We start from the raw sequence: 22,253 nt of genomic DNA, 5'->3' as shown, positions 1-22,253 counted from the left end.
TTTGATCATTTTTCGTGCATGGCGAGTACTGGACAACTTACGGTGATCGATCAGTCGCCGCAGGGTCGATATAAGAAGGTAGGGTGTGTTTGACGCAATTTTAAGTCTAGTTGAATGAATGTCTTGGCTCTGGGTCCTTTAAAGAAGTGTAGTAGATTGAATCGGGGAGTAAAGTGCAGATATCGCGGCTTTGATACCATCCATGGTAAAGATGTGGCGTGGAACGAAATTGTGGTGACGGGCCTCCCCGAAAAGGAAAAACAGCGTTTTGTGAGCGAGGTGGAGCTACTCCGCTACCTAGACAATGCTCATTTCATCAAGTACTATTCCTCGTGGTACGACGCAAGTCAGGATAAAATTATTTTAATCACCCAAATTGTAACAAGCGGAACATTAAACAAGTAGCCCTGTTTGCTCCATGTCTGGTAATTCTCTAGCTACGTGCGCGGCAAGCAGCTCAGCATGGAGGTAATCAAGCGCTGGTCTCTTCAGATCCTCGAGGCGCTGAATTATTTACACACACGCGATCCGCCCATCATCCACCGCGATCTGAAGTGTTCGAACATCTTCATCGACGGAAAAACGTCCACCATCCTCATCGGCGACCTGGGTCTCTCGACTCGCCGAGTGGACTCCAAGATGTCCATCGCGGGCACGCCCGAGTTCATGGCGCCCGAAATCTTCGCTAGCGGCGTCTACGACGAGAAAGTAGACATCTACGCGTTCGGCATGTGCGTCCTCGAGCTAATCACGAAGAAGGTTCCCTACAGCGAGTGCAAAACGATCCTCGAAATTTTTATGAAGGTCACCAAAGTACCGATCCCCGCGGTTATCCTCACGTTCTAGGGGGAATTGCCACAATGCCTCGACGACGTCAAGGACGAAGAAGCCAAGGCGTTTATCATGAAATTAATCGCGAAAGACGCGAAACGCCCTTCCGCGGGGGAGCTGCTGAAAGATCCGTTCCTGAACACAATTCGCGAGTGTGACAAGGAATTCATCCAGGTCGACCCCACCAACGTTTCCACGTTTCCACTTTTTCACGGTAGAACCTCGACGAAACCGTCGTGGAAAGCGAGGAAACCGCGGTTCTGCCCTCCATCACGCGGTCCGTCGATTGGAGCGCCGCCGCCGCGGAAATCGCCAATACCGCGGTTACCGCCGACCGTGGAAACGGAGAAGGGGAAACGGGGAAACTCCCTCCGGTGAAGTCGACGACGCTGCCGGAAATCCCCCCGATTTCGGCCCTCCAGGGCGAAACCGCCTCGATTTCTGCGATTCCCGCGGGGATGGATCCCGCGGGGAGTCCGAAGATGCACCGTCCCGCGAGTATTCCTCCGGATTTGTCGCGTCCGGTGCTGTCGACGGAGGGCGTTTCATTGATGCAGTCGGCGCGGGAGACGCACGCGGTGATTTTGCACAAGCGAAATAAATCGTCGCTTTCGTCCTTCCGCAGCGCCGGCTTCGGCTCGGATACGCTCAGTCCCGCGGGAATGGCCAGCTCGGACCGAATCTCGCGACTGCGCGCGGCGAGCCAGGACGACTCGGTTTTTGGCGGGAAATCGGGGGAGGACGAAGAAGCGGGGGAGGCGGTTTCGTCGGAGGAGGATTCCAAAAATACGGTCGATTATGTGCAATTGGTTGTGATGTTCGACGGCATGGACGAAGACGGCGCGGTGGATTCCCGCGGGAGTGGAGGTGGAGACGACGCGTCGGACGGTGGAAACGGGGAAACGGAGGTGGTGGATCGACTGACGTTCGCGCTGGTGAAGCAGGAGGGCTGCGAGTTTACGTTCCGGATCGTGTGCTCGTATTGTAGGCGAAATAACCGCGGTGAAGGGTAGGGAAGAACCGGAAGCTGGAGCAGAAGTCGACGTGGACGCAGATCGCGCGGTTTATGTATGGAGTGTCGACGGCGGAGACGCTGGTGTCGGATCTGGTGAGTACAGGGATCGTGCGAGAGTTGTATTTGGATGTGCTGGTGGAGACGTTTAATAAGTGGCTGACGAAGTATTTGGTGCATGAGATGAAGAAGCTGGGGGAGGGGGAGAAGGAGGAGGTGTGAAGGACGTTTTTTGGTGGTGGAAGAGTGTTTTTTATGTGTGGGTTGTTTGTTGGAAAACAGAAGAGAGAGAGAGAGAGAATTGTGGTGGTGGTAATGGAGAGGAAGGGAATGAAGGAATGAAGGAATGAATTGAGTGAGTGAATGAATGAATGAATGAATGAATGAATGAATGAATGAATGAATGAATGAATGAATGAATGAATGAATGAATGAATGAATGAATGAATGAATGAATGAATTGAATGGATGGATAAAGGAATTGAATGACTCAAGAAGGCGAGGTTAAACTTCAAGACTCATATCAAACCATCTTTTTATTCATTCATTGATTTCCTCTCTATTTCCATTTTCATTTTTCTTTGAACAAACATCCATTCAATCAAACACACACACATTATTCTATTCTATTCTATTCACTTTAATCCACTTCCATTCAAATTATCAAAAAAAAACGCCTAATGCCAATCCACGCCATTCGTAATCGCCGGCACTCTCCACTTCGCAAACTCCAAACTCGCATGGCTTCGCTTAATATTCGGCGAATACAGCTTATTCCAATTCTTATCCTCCCGCTCTTGCGGATCAATCACTTCCTTATCGAAATAGCCGTACATTCCCAAATGAATCCCAAGCACTAATCCATCAATTCTCATCCACTCAAACCGCACCTCGATACGTCGAGTCAATCAAATAGCCGTGCATTCGATACATCAACGCCATCAAATAGTTGTCAATCTTCGCCCGACCTATCACCACATCCTTCATCTTCTCAAACGGAAATGTCCGCGGAAACACGAAGTAATCCTAGCCCTCACCGCGGTTTTTCTTTATTCCTACCGCACTATTGAAGTGTCGTAATCGGCCCTTTTTTTCACATGCATAAAGAAACGCCCGGTATGATTCTTTGGTCGAAGGATCCATCACTTGGCGGTAACGACTATTCACCACGCGCCCCGCGATTTCGTGCTATGGAATAGTATTCCTGGAGTGTGGATACAAGAGATGGGATTGTTTTGGATCGCCGAACTTCGTTTAGAAGCTCGAAAATCGCGGGAGAAAGCACGATATCGCCGTTGATATACCCGTAATACAACGCTTTTTTCAAATGAAACGCCTGCAGGAACAAATCGCGGAGATACGGCATGTTATAAGGGTTTCGCAGATAGTCGGAAATCACGGTGACATTGTGTTCTCTACAGAATTCGATAACGTTCGTGGAGTTGGAAAAGACAATGGCTTTGAAGGAATAGAACTTCTGAAAGAATTCGTACATCAAAATGTGGTTTTTCACATCGTAATACAAATGGCGCTACGAATGAATCGAATTCGATGGAACTACTGTGTCGGGTTCCATCGAGGAAAGCAACACGAGGAGTTTCATGGGTTGTGTATCGTAATCTTCGGCGAATGCGTAATTCTTTGGAGGCGCGGGAAGGCGAGGTGGAGAAGTGGAGTTTTTGTTTTTTGGGGATTTGAAGTTCGAATTACTTCGCATGGCGTTGCGAATCGCTTGTTTGTAGCGAGTATTGTAGAGGCGCTCGGTATCACCAAGAAAAAACTCCCCGTGACTCGCTTTTGTGGGTTCATTCACAACAGCAATGTTATTGTTTATGTTAGTACTGCTAACAGCCGTTGGTTTGGTTTGTTTGTTACGACGATAACGACTGTACAAGAACACACGACCACGACCACGACCACGACCACGACCACGACCAGGACGCTTTCGCATCGCTGATGTGGGTTCTGAAGAGGATTCCCTACTCAATGAGTGAATTGAATTTGAATTCGATTTCGATTTCGAATTCGATTTCGATTCATCATTCCATAATTCGTTAGAATTCGCTTGGAGCTTGTCTTGCTGCGACTCCTCGTTCGGGGATTGCGTCGAAAGAGATTTCATTTCATTGGATGACATAGCAGCAGATTCCGTTCCCAGTACAAACATCGAATCTTTCTCCTCCTGAACTGGCTGGACCAAATTAGCATCCTTTTCACATTCCACTCCCGTACAAGAAGAAACCATTTCAACTAAACCGATTTCCTTGGATTTTAAACCCTCAATGTCCACTCCTTGCTTCTTCTCTCCTAACTTGGTAGAATCCACACTACCACCCTTGCTTTCCACATTCCAATTTATTTGAAACGACTTCAACACGTCTTTACTAAAATGCGCCGAATTCTTTGCATCCATACCCCTATTTTGCCTGAAATTCTCTGAATTTCCATTTCCAACCTTCACCAAATCCTCAGGAACCGATGGTTGTACCATCTTCTTTCTAGGTCTCCTTGATATTAAAATCCGTTCTTCTGACCCATCTGAAACTCGAATTGCAGTATTCCGCATGAGTGATTTCTACTGATTACGATCGTACCGCATTGCAACCATTTCATAGAAGAAGACGATACACACAGTGAGGAACAACAGCGGTGTAAACCACAACCTCATCCTCTCACACAATTCAAAAAAGAACTAATTTGTATCTCTACTCAAACAAACAACGTATTGCAACAATGTAAGGTTACAGAATCGAGCAGTTTTTCTTATCCCCTGATCGTTCTCTCCCCGAAAATCCCCCATCACTTCCCAATCGACGTGTTCGCGTCTCTCGCCTCGGGATCGGCTCGTCCTTCATCGTAGCGATCGTTCGGCTGCGATTCCGCCTCAAAACCGGCCTCTGCTCCGTTTCACTACCATGCATCTGTCCATCATCTCCCACTTGAACTCCACCGTCTCGTGATAAATCAAACGGCGAAGACGCAGCATCTCTGTCTCCGTGCTGATAGAATCGTACTCGAACGGGAACGGAATGCGCTCCGCCATCACGATTTCCTTCTCCTCGCTCCGAATCCCCGCGAAAAACGCAGAGCGTAACGCCGTTTCCACCGAGATTCGCTTCTTAGGATCTATCTCTCACGCTCCGCCATCGATCTCACTGAACATCAGCATCGACTGCAACAACGCGATCGCATCATTCGATGCCGACGGGAACAAATTCGAGTAATCCACCGCCTCGATCGGCTCCAATCCCAGCAAATACTACTCATTACACACACACACGCCATCCCCGCGGAACCTACCGTCTTCATCGGACCCTCATCCAGCCCCTCAATATCCTCCCTACCTTTCATCGCTTCCCCGCGGGACCCACCTCGCCGGCGTGCCAATCACATCAAAAATCTTCATCAACTGGTGCGTTTCAGCGCGAAACTCCTCGTCCAGCTTCTCGCTGTTTCCCCGCTCTTTTCTCCCCGCGCTGAGCGGGAAACACGTTTTCCCGGGAAACAGCGGCTGCGCCTTCATCCCCGGCTCCAGCGTCTGCAATAACTCCGCGAAAATGCAGCCGGCGGACCACATGTCGATGGCGGCGTTGTAGGATTCCTGCATCAAAATGAGCTCCGGAGCGCGGTACCAGCGCGTGACCACGTGCTGGGTGAGTTGGCGCTGCGGGTTGGGGAGGTGCTGGATACCCGCATCCGCGATGTCGCTCGGGATGAACGGGAGAAAGAGACATTACCCGGGATTCGCGATGCTCCGCGTATTGGTGGTTCATCTGGCGGGCCAGGCCGAAATCGATGATTTTGATGTCGCATTGGCTGTTGATGAGGATGTTGGACGGCTTGAGGTCGCGATGCACAATGTTCCCGCTCTGCGATCAAATGGGGCAGGATTGGCGTACTTGGAGATACAGAAGGCCGCAGAGGAGCTGATACATGATGGAACGGATGTGGGCTTCACCCCAATTCGAAATGCGCTTGGAGTTGCGGAGCAGGCGGTAAAGGTCCCAGCCTCCGTACTCCTAGCGATTAGAAATTAGAATACAAAAGGATCCAACCTGTACCATCCAAAGACTTTTGTAGGTAAACTGATCCGGCGGTACGATTAAGCCTCTGGAAAGAAGAGATGGATCCAAAGCGTACTTCAAACCGCAAATGTTCGGATGGTGACAATGACGCAAAATCACGATTTCACGTAAAGCTCGCTTTGCATCTATTTTTGTTCGAAAAACGTCATCAATTCGCTTGATTGCCACTCTAGAAATTACGCAAACTGAAGGCGGCACACTCTTTTTTGGTTTCATTCTCTACAGCCAAGTATACTGTTCCGTAAGCTCCTTTACCGAGCTCCTTTTTAATGGTATACTTCTCTGTAATTTCAGGGGGAGGGTTACTGGCACTGTTATTGCGTGGTCTACTCCCCTAACTGTGAGATATACCTAGAATGCGTACCTGCATTGTACAGTCAATGAACAAAAATGAAATTCCATTGCATCTAAGATAATCGCGGTTATCCCTCATGCACCAAGATACTATTTCTTGTTTTTTACTTCATGAAACGCTATTGGAAATGGTTTGGCACGCTCTCGAATTGGGGATACATGCGAGTTGCAACCCATTGTCGCACTGTAGTTTGTCTCGTACCTTGTTCGTTGTGTTCCTGGGTGACACAATTGGATAATTGCTGTGATTCTATTGTTGTGAGGGCATCGATTTATAATTGAATAATGGGTGTATTTAGAGCGGTGTGAGTCATTTCGTTGCAAACACAATCAGCAAACAATAGGATAGCAAATTGATTGGTTGGAGTGTGTATTGTAAAGCGATTAATACGATTGTTTCCTTTTCCAATATCCTCATTCATTCCTTTTTGATTGTTTATCTTTCTCTCTATTTTCAAAATAATTTACACCTTCACATTTGTCACCTGACCTTGCTTCGCCTCGCATCGCCTCTCTTGCCTCGCTTCACCTCCCCCATTCCTTTTTCCAACAAACAATCCACTCAAACACCACACATTCACCCGTTAGAACCCCAGGAATCCGAGCTCCTCTCTCTCTCTCTTGAAAATCTCAAAGTACTGGAAGATCGTCGTCACCGCCAGCAGGATTCCCGTTCCCGAGCCGATGGCCCCGATGAAGTCCGCGAACACGGTCAGCGCTCCGATGCACAGTCCTCCCAGCAGGGCCGCCGTGGGGATGTAGCGGTTGAGGACGTCGATGAGGGCGCTGTCTCGGTAGCCCTTCATGGTCATGCCCTCATCGCGGAGCTGGCGCGCCACGTCGCGCGAGGAGGTTCCGGAGAACTCGATCCAGAGTCTGGAGACCGCCGCGCATCCGCCCAGCATGAACACGAGGTAGACGAGGAGCTGGATGGGGTCGGCGAGGGCGGCGGAGAGCGAGGCGGGCGCCATCAGATAGTAGATGAGTCCGCCGATGGGGCGGCTCTGCTGCTCGTCGTGCGACCAGCGGCCCAGCAGCGAGACCAGGAAGCTGCCCTCCCAGCGGCGCGAGAGCATCTGGGAGAGGATGAGCAGGTTGGAGGTGAGCGAGGAGATGATGATGATCGGCGTGTTGCTCGTGTAGAACAGACGGATCGGGTACACGCCCTGCTGGCCGCGGTACTTCGGGTTCTTCACCGCCAGCTCCACGCGGAAGCCCTGGAAGTACACCACCACCAGGAACACCACCACCGTCGCCAGCAGGTTGAACAGGTTCGGCAGCGCCGAGCGGTAGAACGCGTACCGCAGCGCGCGGATCTTGTCCTTCCGCGTGATCAGCAGGTGGAACAGCGAGATCACCGCGCCCTCGAACTCCTTGCCGCGGCCCGTGTCCATCGTCATCGGAGAGAACGCGCGCCACATCACAGACTCGCAGATGTTCGTCGCGATGAACAGAGAGATGCCAGAACCGAGACCGTATCCCTTCTGCAGCATCTCGTCCAGCAGAAGAACGATCACGCCCGAGAGCGACAGCTGGAAGATCAGAAGACCGCACGTCATCCAGCCCAGCTCGCTCGTGGGACCGTACATGCCAGACACCACGTACACGAACGAGGTGATGAAGGTCAGCAGCAGGCCAAAAAGCTTCTGCACGCTCTCGAAGAGGTCGCGCTCCTCCTTCACGCTCTGATCGTACACCACCAACTTCAGACCCGTCAGCAACTGCATGATCATGCTGGACGTCACGATGGGAGTGATTCCCAGCTCCATCAGAGTGCCGCTAGACGATGACACCAAAACACTGCCAACTACCGGTTCGAGGCAGAGATCGCACGCAGCCAGTACAGGGGGTCCGAGGAGGCAGCGTTGGCAATGCCATACAGAGGAATCTGGCAGCACACAAGGTAAACGAACAAAGCAACCACAGTCCACAGACAGCGCTCACGGAAGGGAACCTGGGAGTCAAGCGGTACGAATGCCAATCACCTTCTTCTCAGGAGTTTTCACCTCAGGAAGGAATGTACAAAGAGGCTCGCAAATATGGAGAAGATCGACTAGACATGAGCCATTTCCATAGGAAGCAATTACACTTCATTTGATTCACAATTTACTAGAGAGTGAATACTACGCATTTTGAAGTGAACCGCGGGAATCACTCATTTCATTCTGAGTGATTGCATCGATTTAAATTGCATTGGAATGTGTAGAAAGAGGGTTGAAGTGTGCATTTTCTACCACAAAATAGAGTCATTGACTTGTAATGATCAGATTATGAAAAAGAGGATTGAAAAGAGTTTGGAATCAATCAAAGAATAGGTACGATACCACATTGTCAATTTCTTCACCTGCCCAACACAAATGCTCGACTAAACACGGTTATCGGCATTCTCCTATATTCAATCACTCGTCCCTACACATAAACCAATAAATCTCTACGTCTAATAACGATTGGGAAAAGGGAGTTTCATCCTCGACGACGTTGCGATCTGACCACAAGTTTCACCATATAATAAGTTTTCTTAAGCTACCTTCAAAAGTTACTTGTATGTATTCTTTGTGTTATTTGATGTCCAACGGTACTAATCATTTGTGGTAGAATCGCCATGTTGATGAACGTTCTTGCTAACGCTTTGAAATCCATTACCAACGCTGAGAAGCGTGGTAAGCGTCAAGTGCTCGTCCGCCCTTGCTCCAAGGTGCTTCTGAAGTTCCTTGAGTGCATGCAGAAGAAGGGTAAGTCGTATTGCGAATTCGAGTTATGGACTAGGTTACATTGGTGAAATCACCGTGATTGATGACCACCGTTCCGGAAAGGTCGTGGTCACTCTGACTGGTCGTCTGAACAAGTGCGGCTGCATCTCTCCCCGCTTCGATGTGAAGCTGAACGAGATTGAGATGTGGACCCGCAACCTGCTCCCCTGCCGTCAGTTCGGACACATCGTCCTGACCACTTCTGAGGGCATTATGGACCACGAGGAGGCTCGTCGCAAGCACGTCGGTGGAAAGATCATTGGTTTCTTCTATTAAACCAATCACGGCTACTGCATCTACGATTTATGGGGTCAGCTTGGGACTTTGTTTCTGTGTTTGTGCTCAAACATAACAATCACTTTTTGTTCATGCGTTTGCGTGGAGTCAGCGGCTTGAGAGAGAAGTAGAACCACTGCGAGTTGAATATGGACTGATAGGTCGCGAGAAGCGCCTGCTTGGTAGATGATTCTTTTTTCAGCTCGTCCTGCTCCAACACTAAAAAGTCCAGGATGCTCTTGCAGGATTCCAGCTCGTTGGAAGTACGTTGCATGTCGATCGCCAACGACTCGCGTTCATCCGTGATCTCTTGCAGTGTGTTGAACATTTCCTCGTTCTCATCCACCGCTGTAGCCAACTCGTCCAATAAGAGCGCATATTGTCCCGAAAGTTGTTTAACCTGCATGCAAAATTGCGCAAATTCTTCATTTACTGCTTCTTTTCCATCACTTGATGCATCCATTTCACGACGGTAGATAAGATAGTACAAATAGGCACGCTCTTCCATCAACTGGCGAAGCTCCATTTTAAGAGTATTTTCTGTTGACCCTTCATTTGATACTTCTGACATTGATGATTCAGCTTGGATTCTTGACAGTGACAAGTTATCTCCACAGAAATCAAGAAATACACTATAAGCAGTACAGAACTGTCCAAAAACTCACAACTGAAAAAAGAGTAAATGCAACAATAAAAGAATCGTGACCAAAATGAAAAAATAGATCGAAATACGTCTTTTATGCTCAGAATCAAATAGTTCGATTCACAAATGAACGCATTTGACAGCAACGTGCTGTATAATAAGCTGTGGAGCTTGGATCAAACAGGTGAACCAAGAAGAAGGGGATTGATGAGTAGAAGCTCGAATCAGGGATGCGTCACGCTATATTGGTTCGTTTCCATATAATGCCAAAGAATCCTATCAAGTATATGAAAAAGGGGGAATTGATCGTAGGTGTGGGAAGAAAACTTCAGATATTGTAAAGAAGAACGTAAACTATTGTTTTTGTTTGATGCAAATAAAATGAATGAGATTGTAGATATGTCCTGAATGATGTCATTCAAACGTTCCGAAATACTCCACTCAGTGGAGAATATACCAAAGTGAGCAAGTCTTCGAATTCCATAAAGCCTAGAATTTGCCAGTCATTTTTTACGAATCTGTTCGCTACCACTACCCTCTCGTTAACAAAATCCGCCACATTGTAGACGTTTGGCGAACGCGAAGCATTCTTCCCCCCGAGAAGCAAGCATCGGTGGAAGAAGCGATCGCACTGGCTGCCGAAGATTATGCAATGAATCGAAAGCGCGACTTCTCGCTTCCCACCGCCGTTCCCAACGAGCCCGCAGATTACTCGGTCGATGATGCATCGCGTTCGTTCGATATCGACACATCCAACTCGTTTCCAAGCTCTCCTGAAAGCAATTCCGTACTTCTCCGGTTTTCCCTCTCATCCAGGGAGATGTCACTTCCGACGAGCCCTTCGATTACCACCACACCATCGAAAGCCTCATCACTTCCGGATTCACTCTTTCCACTCTTTCACCCACTTTCGAACAATTACATGATTCCGTAATCATTTCCCTCCATTCTTTATCCCAGCTCAGCCATCTTCCCAACTGGTCTCTTTCCACACACGACTTTACCAACGTTCTCCCTGACCTCCTCGACGACCCCGACGACACATCCGACGCTTTATACCAGGCAATGGACCTCGTGCTAAAATTGGAGGTTTTCCCGCGGAAATCGATTCACTCTAGAAAGTGCTCCAAAACCGCGCGGCGCAGCGTCGGAGGAGTTTCGAGGCCTTGGCGGAGGCGCAGGAAACGAAGCGAAGAATGTTGACCACTTTGACAAGTGCGCAGAAAGAGCGCGCCGACATGCTTGAAACGCTCGATTCGATCGAACCGCGGGACGGCGAGGGGGATTGGCTGATCGAGCAGATTCCCCGCGGGAAGGGGAAATCCGCGGGGCAGTTGGCGGTGAGTTCGGAAGCGTTGGCGTCGGTGCAGAAAACGATTCGAAAAGAAGAAGAACGGAAAGAAAAGGAAGAAGAGGAAGAGAGGGAGAAACAGGCGAAACAGAACGAGATTCAGGCGTTGATGAGTAATGGAATGATGCGATCGGGAGCAGAGGAAATGAAGGGGAAGGCGTGGAATGTGAGGGCGTTGTTTGATCGGGTATTGTGACGTGTTTGTTGAAGAAACAATCAAAGTTCAGTGTCACTGAAGGAACAAAATGGAAAACATGATATTACTGGGTGAGAATAAATATTTACATCGAGAGAATGCCTAATTGCAAATAATATGGAATCATAACTAAAAGTCAATCAGTCAATCAATATCATATCATTGTTTCGTATCACTGAAAAATAATTACAATATAATGTTTGTATTTCTGATAAGTGTATAAAGTTTAGAATGGATTCCAGTGACTCAAGATTTAATATGTAGAATGACTTCGATTAATAATGAAAGAAATCACCCACATACATGGTAATTCGTTTAAGCGTATTGTTGTTGTTTCTATATCGATAATACTAGGTCATGATCGTATCTTGTATCTTGCGAATGATCCCCATAAAATAAGTGTTACTCCCGATATATTCCAGTTACACATTATCCAATTCCTCTTTATTTGGCATTCGTTGCCCTGTTGTTTTCGATACATTAAAAATGAAACCAGATAAACACATTATTCTTTTTCAGAAAGCAATTATCCGTTTTGTATCAAAACCATGAGCAGCAAATTGATAGATGCTCCAATTACCTTGATAACCAACAACAATAAAAAGTAATCTACACATTCATTCCTTTTACAAATAGAAAAATAATCGCCATAGTATATCCAGTGAATTCCATGCATATACTGATACCAAAAATCGCATAAAATCTCTTTCTACTGCTGAACCCAATAAGTCAATAAAAGCATAAAAACAGTATGGTGTTATTGATGTTTGCATCTACTCTTTATTACATCTATTCAAACAATTCATCAACACTTATATATTGCTTTATTTCCACCATTAAATATGCATGTTATGCAATAACGATTGTAATGAATATCGTATGACTGCCATCGCAGATTATGAACTAAATGACTGAAATATTATATGTCTATTAAATCAGATTAGTGTGACACTTTTAATGGTGATTAAATATACATGATAATAGATTGCGAGGTTGTACAGCAGAGAATAATATACTACAAACTAAAGTTGGAGAATGAATTATGATATTGCCACACACTCACCTCTTCCATTCCTGTATCATCTCGAATCGTGAGTAAAAAGCAATTTGACCTATCAATCGTATAATTCTACTCACATAATCAGTAAAGAAAAACTAATTGAATCAAATAAACACTAATACTAACCGCTTTTTCTTTTCTATTGGCATAACTGTAGATTAAATGCTTTAATAACTGTATTAATGATGCTGCCTGGTTCACATTTATCTTATCTTTCGCTCCAAAAAAGATTAAGAATATACATAGCGATGCTGAGTTTCTTCCATAATGTTTGATCATGAACTGAGCTATAATAAGTATCGTTTTGTACTGGTTTATAATGCAAGCTTGTATAAAGACACTGGGCTTGTTAAAAGCCAGTATCACAACAAATAGCGCTGATAACATTATTCTACAATAAAGTATGTATAATTAAATAATCATTCAATATGTGTGATTTCCCTTATTTTTAAAAGGCAATGATTCAAGCATGTGATATTAATTTTTCTATCTCAAAATACTGATTCCTTTGCATTACAGTTCGTCTGTGTACGATCCATTGTTGTAATCCAAACAGAGGCTGTTCGCAGAATTCTAAAAGTAATAATAGAAATATTAATGTAAAATAGCATATACAGAATTTGTTACTGTGTACAAAAGTGATCCTCATATCTCCATTTTTGTGGAATATGACTACATTTCTGAAAGCAAAGCATTCGATTCCGAAATACACTATCCAAAGAACAAACTAATTGTTTAGTCTTCAGAATATCCATTTCGGAAATAGAAAATATTATATTTCTCTTTGGCTACAACCATCCACAAAAACGAAGCCAATTAATAGTAAAAAGAATCAATTTTAGTCATTAATATATGTGTGTAAATATCTTCTAGCAATAGCTGATTATCATCCCTTATTAATGCATTATTGCTATTTACACGAACTCTTGCTAGCTCTTGTTCTTATTCACCTCCAATAACTATATATTACTATGATCCCTTTTAATATAGAATATAAATAGATAAGACAGTACTATGCTCTATATTATTATTAGGGGGGCAAATATCAATTCCTTCATGGCGAATGGGAAAATTTACAATTTGGGGTATCTATCGTTTTGATGATCAGAAGGAAAAAGTTAACAAAACTACTCAAACAAAAGCAATTAGCGATTACCTGAAGTAATGGAACACGCTTAGAGGTAGACAAAATAGGCTGGAATACAAAATTCAAAATGAAAATAAGGCAGTACAGTTCCAAACTGTTGCTGAAACCTATTTTTGGCTCTTTCTTTGTTTACGAAAGGAAAATAAAGAATAAGGCTATCTTGATTTCAGCAATAAAACATCGATGGGAAGAAACACTTGGAATTAAGAAATGATTTATTAAATATTGTCAAAAAGAGAAATATTATATACAAAGGAAATAATACTCAATATTATGAATAGAATATATTTACGGAAAAACATGGTAAAACAAACCCAGCAAAAATACACAGGAACCATAATAACCCTTTCCAACTATTTGAACCTAGCATAATACTCACAAGAGGAATCCATTCCCAAAAATGCGCACAAGCAAAGTAAACATAACCTCCTTACCAAACACTGACTAAAAGAATGCTATCATTACATTACATTGCAGACAATACTCTCTCCCCATGGTATTACCTAATAGACCTTATAAATGTAAACGAACAGAAGACTGTAGTATTCACAACAGCTACTTATCTAAATAGAATGCTAGCCAAAATTAAGGTAGATAAATTTTAAAACTTCAGTAAAGTGCAAATAAAAAGAAAAGCACAATTATTAATATAGAACATAGGAATTCCAGAATTATTGGTATCGAACAGCTAATCTTAATAACTCTGTTTTCCATTACAAGTAGTCAATACAAATCAGAATTATTAAGATACACCGACATTCATATTATTATCCATTGAAAATACGAAATGAAAGAAATGTCCGATATATTGTACAGATAACGATGACTATAAGTATTCGTGTAAAAAAAGGTAGTCATTATTATTATAAAACAGAAACACATGACCAGAAGCATGAATAAAACTTCTATATACCTCAATTCATGATAGCTTCAGAATAGATACATTTCGACCTCAATAAGCAAAATACACCCAAGATAGGCTAACCTCAAATAGGAACTTAAGAAACACTGTGATTAAAATTTCAAGTAAATATAACAACACAAGATAGGTTAAGGTCAAAAATGGTTGTGTATTCGACAATAATTAGAAGGAAATAGCAAAAATGAAAATTATTCAAAGACAATTGGTTCAGAAGGTTTGGTGCATCAAATAAGTTTGAATCATGAGTAATGCTTGGATGCACTAATACTTTTACCCAATAAATTTACTCACGACAGAATTTGTATTCTACAAATAACATTACCTTAAATAAAGTTTTATCATGAAGTTGATTGCTTTTGCTTTGGTTTGCACGTTTGTTTTCTGTAGTATCCTGGCATTTGACCTAATTTCTAGCCACGGTTACGAGTGATTGCGCCGCAGGAGAGGTTGCTTTAACTTTCCAACGAACTACAAAGTCGTTTGCCTATAATGAAGAGTCTTTGGACATTTATGCTGGAACCTCTGCTACCGGAACACCTATTTATTCCGAGGTGAATTCACAAATGATTAATAATAAAGTTTATGATCCTACTGATCACTGCTTGGCTCATGGAACGTATTATGTACAAATGCGAGACTCTTATGGAGATGGATGGACTACTGGCTCAAAACTCTCCATTAAGCAAGGAGGTGAAGAAATTGTTCAAGTTGTATGGACTTGTGGCGGCTCTTATAGTAATCGTGTCTATACTTGTAGTCAGACATTTACGGTTGGGCCTCCCGCAGAATGGCAGTATTCTTCGACTGCCCAAACAAGCTCTTCTTGGACTACTGGAGAGTTGGATTGGACTAGCTATGCTGGAAATTATCCTGCTCCTACTACCACGACTCGTTACTTCCGTCGTTCGATTGAAATGACTGGAACCGATAATTTTGGTATCCGTGTTGCTCTTACAATTAATGGTGGCGCTGTTGTATATGTAAATGGTCAAGAGCTTACCCGATGGAATCTTCCTGACGGAGAGATTTCCTCTTCTACGGAAGCAACTGCCTCGACAACTGGTAAACACACTTATGTTCAGCTTTTGGCTGCAATTCCTACACCTGAAAACGATACGTATGTTATTGGTGTTGAAGTGCATTCTGGCTCAAGTGCTCCAAGTGCTGAAGAGTTCCAATGTAGTGTTTCCTATTTGAATGAAGATTATCGTCTCATTGATTCTGATGGATCTTATTATTGCATTCCTGATAATCCTAACAGACCAAGTGAAAATGGAGCCAAGTTATATGATGGAAATACTTCTACTAAATGGTGCGTGGACGTTACTTCTGCATCTTTCCCTACTACTCACATTTGGACGTTTGGTAACAACGATCGTTTGGTTGTTAACAAGTATGCGTTTTCGACAGCTAACGATTATGATATTCGTGATTGTGTTAATTGGGACATTTTTGGCTCTAATGATGGAAGCCAGTGGGATCTTCTCGATACTCAGAGTGGTATAACATGGACTGCGCGTTACCAGACTAAGTACTTTGAGATAGAGAATCAGCTTGCTTATAACAAATACAAATGGCAGTGCAATGCTGTGAAATCTTTATCTGGATTTTATGGTAATGTTATTCAGATGTCTGAGTGGAATCTGCTGTTCACTGGTGCTGCTTACGTTCCTCCAGGCATTTCGTATCCTCAGGATGTTTATTCCTGGTCGGTGGGTATTGATAATGTGGACATTACTCCTGGTAAGTCTGGCTACACGAACTGGCAGATTGCTGGAGCTGGTGGCGCTTCTCTTCCTGCTGGTCTGAACTTCGATAGCACGAGTGGTGCTATTACTGGTATTCCTACGGAGGGTTTGGAAGAAACTGTGTTCACTGTGTCTGCGACGTATTCTGTGGACAGTCAGGTCTACACTTGCACGATTACGATTACTGTTTTGTCTTGCGATCTGCCCAACTACATTTCGGTTTCAGTGGAGAAGGTGAACTACAATACCGCCTCTGAGACTTGGACGATTAAGAACAGTGAAGGACAATCGGTTCTTGCATCGAGCAACACGGAGAGTTTGGTGGGTACTTGCTTGCCTGTTGGTGAATACACGGTGACGATGACGAGTTCTTCGGGTACGACATGGCAGAGTACTTCTTTGATGACGATTAATGCTCTTGCTGACGGTCATTCGTTTGTTTTGGCGAAGACTCGTCTGACAATTGAAGGTGAGGATTCGTTTGTGTTGCCGATTGATCTTCCTCTGCTTCCTGCTTCGGCTGGTTCGTTCAAGTATCTTGCTGATGGAACGGTTCCTTCGAACTGGTACACGAGTGGTTTCTCGGATTCTGCCTGGACGACTCTGGATGCTTCTTCGCGTCCTACGACTGCGCAGAAGGTGAAGCTGTTCCGTGCGACGTTCAATGTGGCTTCGAAGGAGGGAGCTCAAGGATTTGAGTTGTATCTGAAGGCTCGCAACGGAGTTCTTGCGTACTTGAACGGAGAGGAGATCTATCGTTCTTATCTGGAAGCGGGCGATCTTACGGCCGAGTCGACTCCGACTGGAGGAAGCTCGGTGTACAATTGGAGACGTGTGACGGGAGCGATCAGTCACATCAATGCTGGAAGCAACACGATCGCTGTGGCTGTGCTGACTCTGGGAAGTGCGGATATCGAGATTGAGTTTGATATGCATCTTCGATTGCTGAAGGATTCGCACATCCATCCTCGCTATTGGGATTATTCGACGGCTGGTACTACTTCGAGCGAGGTTGGTAAGCTGTTCGATATGAATCCTTCGACTTATGCTTATGTGTACAAGGCGACTACTCCGACTCAGAAGTTCACGATCCAGTTCGCGAACGATGGAGCCGAATATTTCAACAACTACTGCTTCATAACGAGTTCTCAGTCGAATAATTATGATCCTCGTGAGTGGAGCATTGAGGCATCGATGGATGGTCAGACCTTCAGCGAGCTGAAGAGCGAGTCTGAGGTGTACTTCGATTCGCGTTCTACGGAGTATTGCTTCTACATGCCTTCGAATACAAAGGCGTGGACATACTACCAACTGACTCTGAAGAAGGCTCGTGTGGACGACACTGATAACTACTATGCTCTTGCTGATTGGAATTTGTTGTTGCAGGACTATTCTTCGCTGGAGATTCCGGAGCTGTCGTTCAGTCCGAGCGAGATTACTGCCTATACGGGTGCTGAAGTGCCTGGATGGACTTGCTCTTCTTCCTATTACAACACGTTCTCGATCACTCCTGAGCTTCCGACTGGACTTTCGTTCAGTACGACGACTGGAATGATCACTGGAACTCCCACGGACATCAAGGCTTCGACCGTGTACACGATCACTGCGCTGAATCCTCTGGGCGATGAGAAGACGGCGACGGTGACTCTGACGGTTCAGGAGTGCGCTGGAGACATGGTATCCTTCAGCATTGAATTGACGTTCGAAACGGGAGCCTCTACGTGCTCGTTCGTGTTGAAGGATCGTGCGACTGGCGAGGAATTGGAGGAGCGCTCGAACTTCGCTGACTACAGTTCGCTCTCGATTCCGATGTGTCGTCCTGCAACGACGTATGCTCTGGTGCTGAAGAAGCAAGGCACTGGCGGTTGGGGCAACAACAAGGCGACGGTGAAGCTGGCGGATGGGCGCACGCTTCTGTCGGAGTCGCTGGCTGCCGGAGCGACGGAGAAGGAGTACAACTTCAATCCTGCGTATTCTGTGTATCCTCAGTGGACTCACTGGAGCTACCTGGTGGACGGCACGGCCGCTCCTGCGGGCTGGAACACTCTGAGCGGAGCTCCCTCGAACTGGGAGACGCAGCGACCGGGTCAGTTCCCTGCGGCCAGCGGTGTGACTCAGTACTATTTCACGAAGTTCCAGATCGAGGATCTGACGGAGTTCGCTTCGATGGACATCGCTGTGAACGTGAAGGCCGGAGTGGTTGTGTATCTGAACGGAGTGGAGATCCGTCGCTACAATCTCCCCGAGAATACGGAGGTGAAGGAGGATACTGCGGCTACGGGCGAGAGCGGTGAACCGTTCTTGCTGGTGATCGGAGAGGCCGTGCAGAGAGAGCGGCTGGTGGTGGGCGAGAACATTCTGGCGTTCGAGCTGCATCGCTATGAGGCGAACGAGGAGACGAACAGCTTCGATGGATCTGCGATTCTGATTCTGGACAACATGTACATGCTGCTGGATGGTACGGGTACGACGGTGCCTGCTTTGACTGGAGTCGAGGGATCGGACAAGGTATTCGATAACAATTCGGCCACGAAGATGCTGACTGCTACTGGAATCTGCGAGGGTGTGGAGCTGATCTGGTCGTGGAGCAATGATCGTCGTGAACCGATCGGTCGATACGGTCTGGTGTCTGGAAATGACTGCAACAACCGCCATCCTTCGGGTTGGACTCTGTATGGTTCGAATGACGGAGAGAACTGGACGATTCTGCAGTCGAAGGCTGGTCAAATGTTCACTTCGTACTTTGAGCAGAAGCTTTACAACATGTTCAATGTGAATCCGTACAACAAGTACAGATTGGTGGCTACGGAGTGTTCCAACACCGATTCGATGAATTGTGATAACTGGGGAAAGACGAAGAGATTCCAGCTTGCTGATTTCTATCTGTTCACCAAACTGATCGCCTCCACTGATTACTGTCGTCCTGAAGGCGACTTTGCTGGAGCGATGAACGGAGATATTGCTTATGCTGAGTGTCCGAATCTTTATGAGGGAACTCGAAGCCGTTATTGCAACAATGGAACGTTCGCGGAGGAAGTGACTGCCTGCTATCCTTCCATTCCTCAGGGTATTGATTATGGTGCTACCACTTTGGAACTCACTCAGAACAAGGAAGTGAACGTTGTTCCTACGATTCTTGGCGTTGAGGTGACTGTGACTTCGTTCCCCACGTTGCCTGCGGGTCTGACTCTGGTTCCTTCGACTGGAGCGATCACTGGCAAGCCGACCACGGTGCAGGACTCTCGAAAGTACACGATTTCTGTGACAAACGAGGGAGGAACGATCACCACTACGATCAACATTCTGGTGTTGGAAGCTCCTGTGAACTATGTGTTGATTGTACTGATCGTTGTTGTCGTGATCATCGTGATCGTGGCGATTGTTGTTCTGATAGTGTTGTTGAGCAAGAAGAAGAAGAGCGGAGCGAAGAAATCGATGCCGAAGTCGGCTAAGTCTGCGAAGGCTCCGGCTCCGAAGCCAGCTCAGGTAAAGACGAAGACTGCTGTGAAGGTCTAAAGTCGAGAGCTATGAATAATGTTGCATGTATGCAGAATTGGCTAGATTTGTTTGTTTGATTCCTATTTTCGATTATCTATTAGCTGTATGAGTAGTGAGGAAGGTGATTTAGAGACATGGCTTGCTGAGAACGGACTAGAACAGTAATATCATGATGGGTTACGTGAAATGTAGCTATACCCAAGCTTTCTTGCAAAACAATATCACAGTTTCGTTATTACCCGATATCAATGAGGAATATATGGATAAACTAGGAATCTATGCAGTAGGAGATAGAATACGTTTACAACGCGCCTTACAAAAATTGGATACTGTTTCCTCTCTTTCCAGTTGTAATAAAATAGAAATCAAGAGACGAAGATACTATAAGACAAGAACTAAGGAAAGAAGATAATAGAAAACAAAATTGCATAGATACTTCAGTCGTTGAGGAATTGGAGCATGTTCAAATGTCTTCGTAGTATATTCTCGTTACTTTTAGTGCAACTCGTCCTTTGTCGGTTTCGAGTGAACACGGGTTTATTCACAATGATCAAAATAGTTTACTGGATGATGATGAGGACGATAGATATGGTTCTAGCTATCTTTCCGAGGTTGAGTCACGTTCTCCGAGCTTTGACCTCCAACGTTCTTCTCAGTACAGTTCGACAATCAACAGCATAGTCCTCCATTACAAATCACATGGAGGAGTGACTCCCAATTCGAAGCAGGATAATGATAGTATTCATTCGTCCAATTACACAAAGTCGGTAAGTTCTCAGGGAGGTATTTGCAAGTTTTCAGTACGATTCTAGAGTTGAATCGAATCATTGCGGCTAATAGTTATGTAAGTGAGGTATTGGAAGGGGATGTGGAAGAGCAGCCGCACCCTCTCAATTTGGTTCCCAACAACTGGAGCAGTCAGGAAGAGATGTATTCTCGCGTACTTAGAAGCGAATGGGATTGAACATAGGCTCACCCTGAAGATGCTGAAGATTTACATGTTATTTGCGATCTGCTGAACTCAGGATTGATTTTGTTAGAAGAAGAAAGTAATGGAAAATCGCTTGTCCAAATCTTGGAAGGCATCATAACAAAATATAATAAACAAAAAGGAGTTGATTCTGGTTTGGATGCACGTCGTTTAGCTTCGGATAAAGGTCTTGTTTACCTAAATGGATTTCTATTGATCGAAGTATAGAAGTGATATCGATTGGTTAGTAGAGTGTTCGAGAAAGCCAAGTGTTTAACGATGTTTTGTTTGCGCGACTTACACAGCGATCTGTTATTCCAGAGCAGGATTATCAACAACTCAAGTCTTCATTTACGATTTCTTCGATTCCTAGATTCGTTTTCATAATCTCATCGGATGCATCCCATAGTTTATGGTCTCATAATCTGTTCACGCTGCTATCAAAGGTCGTTACTGATCAGTCGCTTTATTCCGACCTTTTCCTGGCAAAATCGCGAGCAGATGTTATCCACGCTCTGGCTGATATGGCTGTGAGGATCCAGAGAAGGGTGAGTGTAGAAAGTCTCGTACGCTGACGAATAGAAGAAGCATCCGAAAGGGAAAGAAAAGAAGAAAGGGTTGTTTTGTGGGCTGAAGAAGGATGTTGCAACCCGATCGCGCTATTATTGGTCGGACTTCGGAGATGGATACACAGTGAACACGATCTTGAAAACGTACATGTCGTTCGAATTTGCTGTTCAGATTTCTCATCTTCATTTCCCAGCTCGGTCCGACTCTTATCTTTGCTGTGTTGATTCACAAATATTCTCATGGCAACATCGGGACCGTTGAGACTCTCCTCGGCCAGAGCATTACCTCCATCATTTGGGCTTTTCTGGGAGGACAGCCGATGATTTTAATGGGACTCACGGGACCGATCGCTATTTTTGTGGGAGTTCTGTACGATCTCTCGGTGTAGTTTGCGATTTGGACTCGCTTTTGCTTCTAGACGGTTCTCTCTTCCATTCTTTGTGGTTTATGAGTGGGTGGGGATTTGGACATCGCTTCTTCTTCTTCTCCTCGTCGCGTTTAACAAGGCGGAAATCGTGCATTCTTCCCCATTTCTCTTTATCCGCTCTAGTTTCCTCCGATCACCTCGTTCACAAAGCACATCTTTTCCTCCCTAACCAGCGTGCTGTTCATCGTGGAAGTCTTCCATTATGTTCAGCACGACTTCGAGGCAGCGCAGTCGTTTGGATCGGGCTTCCTCTTAGCGAATAGACACGAAGACCCGACGCATGATTGGACGTATTTCCTTTTCGCGGCTCTCGTGATTCTTCTGACCCTCTTCACGATGGAAATACTTTCCGACATCAAATCCACGTTTTCTTCCGCTCTGCTCTTCATTTCTAGGACGTTTCTCGTACAGGG

General features: G+C 45.4%; 8 protein-coding genes; 5 read left to right on the top strand and 3 right to left on the bottom strand.

Moving 5' to 3' along the window:
• Positions 1–114: 114 nt before the first annotated feature.
• Positions 115–1,209, top strand: GSBLH_T00002621001 (Serine-threonine kinase; the record flags this gene model as incomplete). The annotated part of the gene is made up of 3 exons (XM_013041098.1): positions 115–401; positions 438–813; positions 847–1,209. 3 exons carry the CDS (start codon positions 115–117, stop codon positions 1,207–1,209), a joined length of 1,026 nt encoding a protein of 341 aa, XP_012896552.1.
• Positions 1,210–2,520: 1,311 nt separating this feature from the next.
• Positions 2,521–3,560, bottom strand: GSBLH_T00006458001 (Glycosyl transferase; the record flags this gene model as incomplete). Its single annotated transcript, XM_013041097.1, has 5 exons — positions 2,521–2,699; positions 2,734–2,869; positions 2,903–3,031; positions 3,093–3,374; positions 3,405–3,560. 5 exons carry the CDS (start codon positions 3,558–3,560, stop codon positions 2,521–2,523), a joined length of 882 nt encoding a protein of 293 aa, XP_012896551.1.
• A 1,702-nt stretch (positions 3,561–5,262) lies between these two features.
• On the bottom strand, positions 5,263–6,361 carry GSBLH_T00002620001 (uncharacterized protein; the record flags this gene model as incomplete). Its single annotated transcript, XM_013041096.1, has 7 exons — positions 5,263–5,550; positions 5,581–5,712; positions 5,743–5,862; positions 5,899–5,953; positions 5,984–6,097; positions 6,129–6,262; positions 6,293–6,361. 7 exons carry the CDS (start codon positions 6,359–6,361, stop codon positions 5,263–5,265), a joined length of 912 nt encoding a protein of 303 aa, XP_012896550.1.
• Positions 6,362–6,866: 505 nt separating this feature from the next.
• GSBLH_T00002619001 (uncharacterized protein) lies at positions 6,867–8,441 on the bottom strand (the record flags this gene model as incomplete). The annotated part of the gene is made up of 4 exons (XM_013041095.1): positions 6,867–8,061; positions 8,094–8,236; positions 8,268–8,370; positions 8,407–8,441. 4 exons carry the CDS (start codon positions 8,439–8,441, stop codon positions 6,867–6,869), a joined length of 1,476 nt encoding a protein of 491 aa, XP_012896549.1.
• A 360-nt stretch (positions 8,442–8,801) lies between these two features.
• Positions 8,802–9,361, top strand: GSBLH_T00002618001 (Ribosomal protein S8). XM_013041094.1 has 2 exons: positions 8,802–9,014; positions 9,049–9,361. Exons 1-2 carry the CDS (start codon positions 8,885–8,887, stop codon positions 9,306–9,308), a joined length of 390 nt encoding a protein of 129 aa, XP_012896548.1. The 5' UTR covers positions 8,802–8,884; the 3' UTR covers positions 9,309–9,361.
• Positions 9,362–10,077: 716 nt separating this feature from the next.
• On the top strand, positions 10,078–10,359 carry GSBLH_T00002617001 (uncharacterized protein; the record flags this gene model as incomplete). Its single annotated transcript, XM_013041093.1, has 3 exons — positions 10,078–10,135; positions 10,167–10,234; positions 10,264–10,359. 3 exons carry the CDS (start codon positions 10,078–10,080, stop codon positions 10,357–10,359), a joined length of 222 nt encoding a protein of 73 aa, XP_012896547.1.
• A 4,897-nt stretch (positions 10,360–15,256) lies between these two features.
• On the top strand, positions 15,257–19,935 carry GSBLH_T00002616001 (uncharacterized protein; the record flags this gene model as incomplete). XM_013041092.1 has 1 exon in its annotated part: positions 15,257–19,935. The coding sequence occupies one exon, from the start codon at positions 15,257–15,259 to the stop codon at positions 19,889–19,891; it is 4,635 nt and encodes a 1,544-aa protein (XP_012896546.1). The 3' UTR covers positions 19,892–19,935.
• A 107-nt stretch (positions 19,936–20,042) lies between these two features.
• GSBLH_T00006457001 (uncharacterized protein) lies at positions 20,043–21,801 on the top strand (the record flags this gene model as incomplete). Its single annotated transcript, XM_013041091.1, is given in 8 exon segments — positions 20,043–20,156; positions 20,236–20,348; positions 20,373–20,656; positions 20,686–20,813; positions 20,844–21,065; positions 21,095–21,409; positions 21,426–21,556; positions 21,585–21,801. 8 exon segments carry the CDS (start codon positions 20,043–20,045, stop codon positions 21,799–21,801), a joined length of 1,524 nt encoding a protein of 507 aa, XP_012896545.1.
• Positions 21,802–22,253: the final 452 nt, after the last annotated feature.

Source organism: Blastocystis hominis (assembly GCF_000151665.1).
Source record: "Blastocystis hominis, Singapore isolate B (sub-type 7) whole genome shotgun sequence assembly, scaffold_2".
NCBI classification, from domain to species: domain Eukaryota; class Bigyra; order Opalinata; family Blastocystidae; genus Blastocystis; species Blastocystis hominis.
The sequence above is the reverse complement of the archived record's forward strand: the minus strand, read 5'-3'. Positions and strand labels throughout refer to the sequence as shown.

Excerpts from the sequence above, each read along its gene's own strand:
- GSBLH_T00002618001 (XM_013041094.1), top strand. The coding sequence starts at position 8,885 with ATGTTGATGAACGTTCTTGCTAACGCTTTGAAATCCATTACCAACGCT. Across the intron at positions 9,015-9,048 it reads TGAGTGCATGCAGAAGAAGG|GTTACATTGGTGAAATCACC; the intron begins GTAAGTCGTATT and ends GTTATGGACTAG.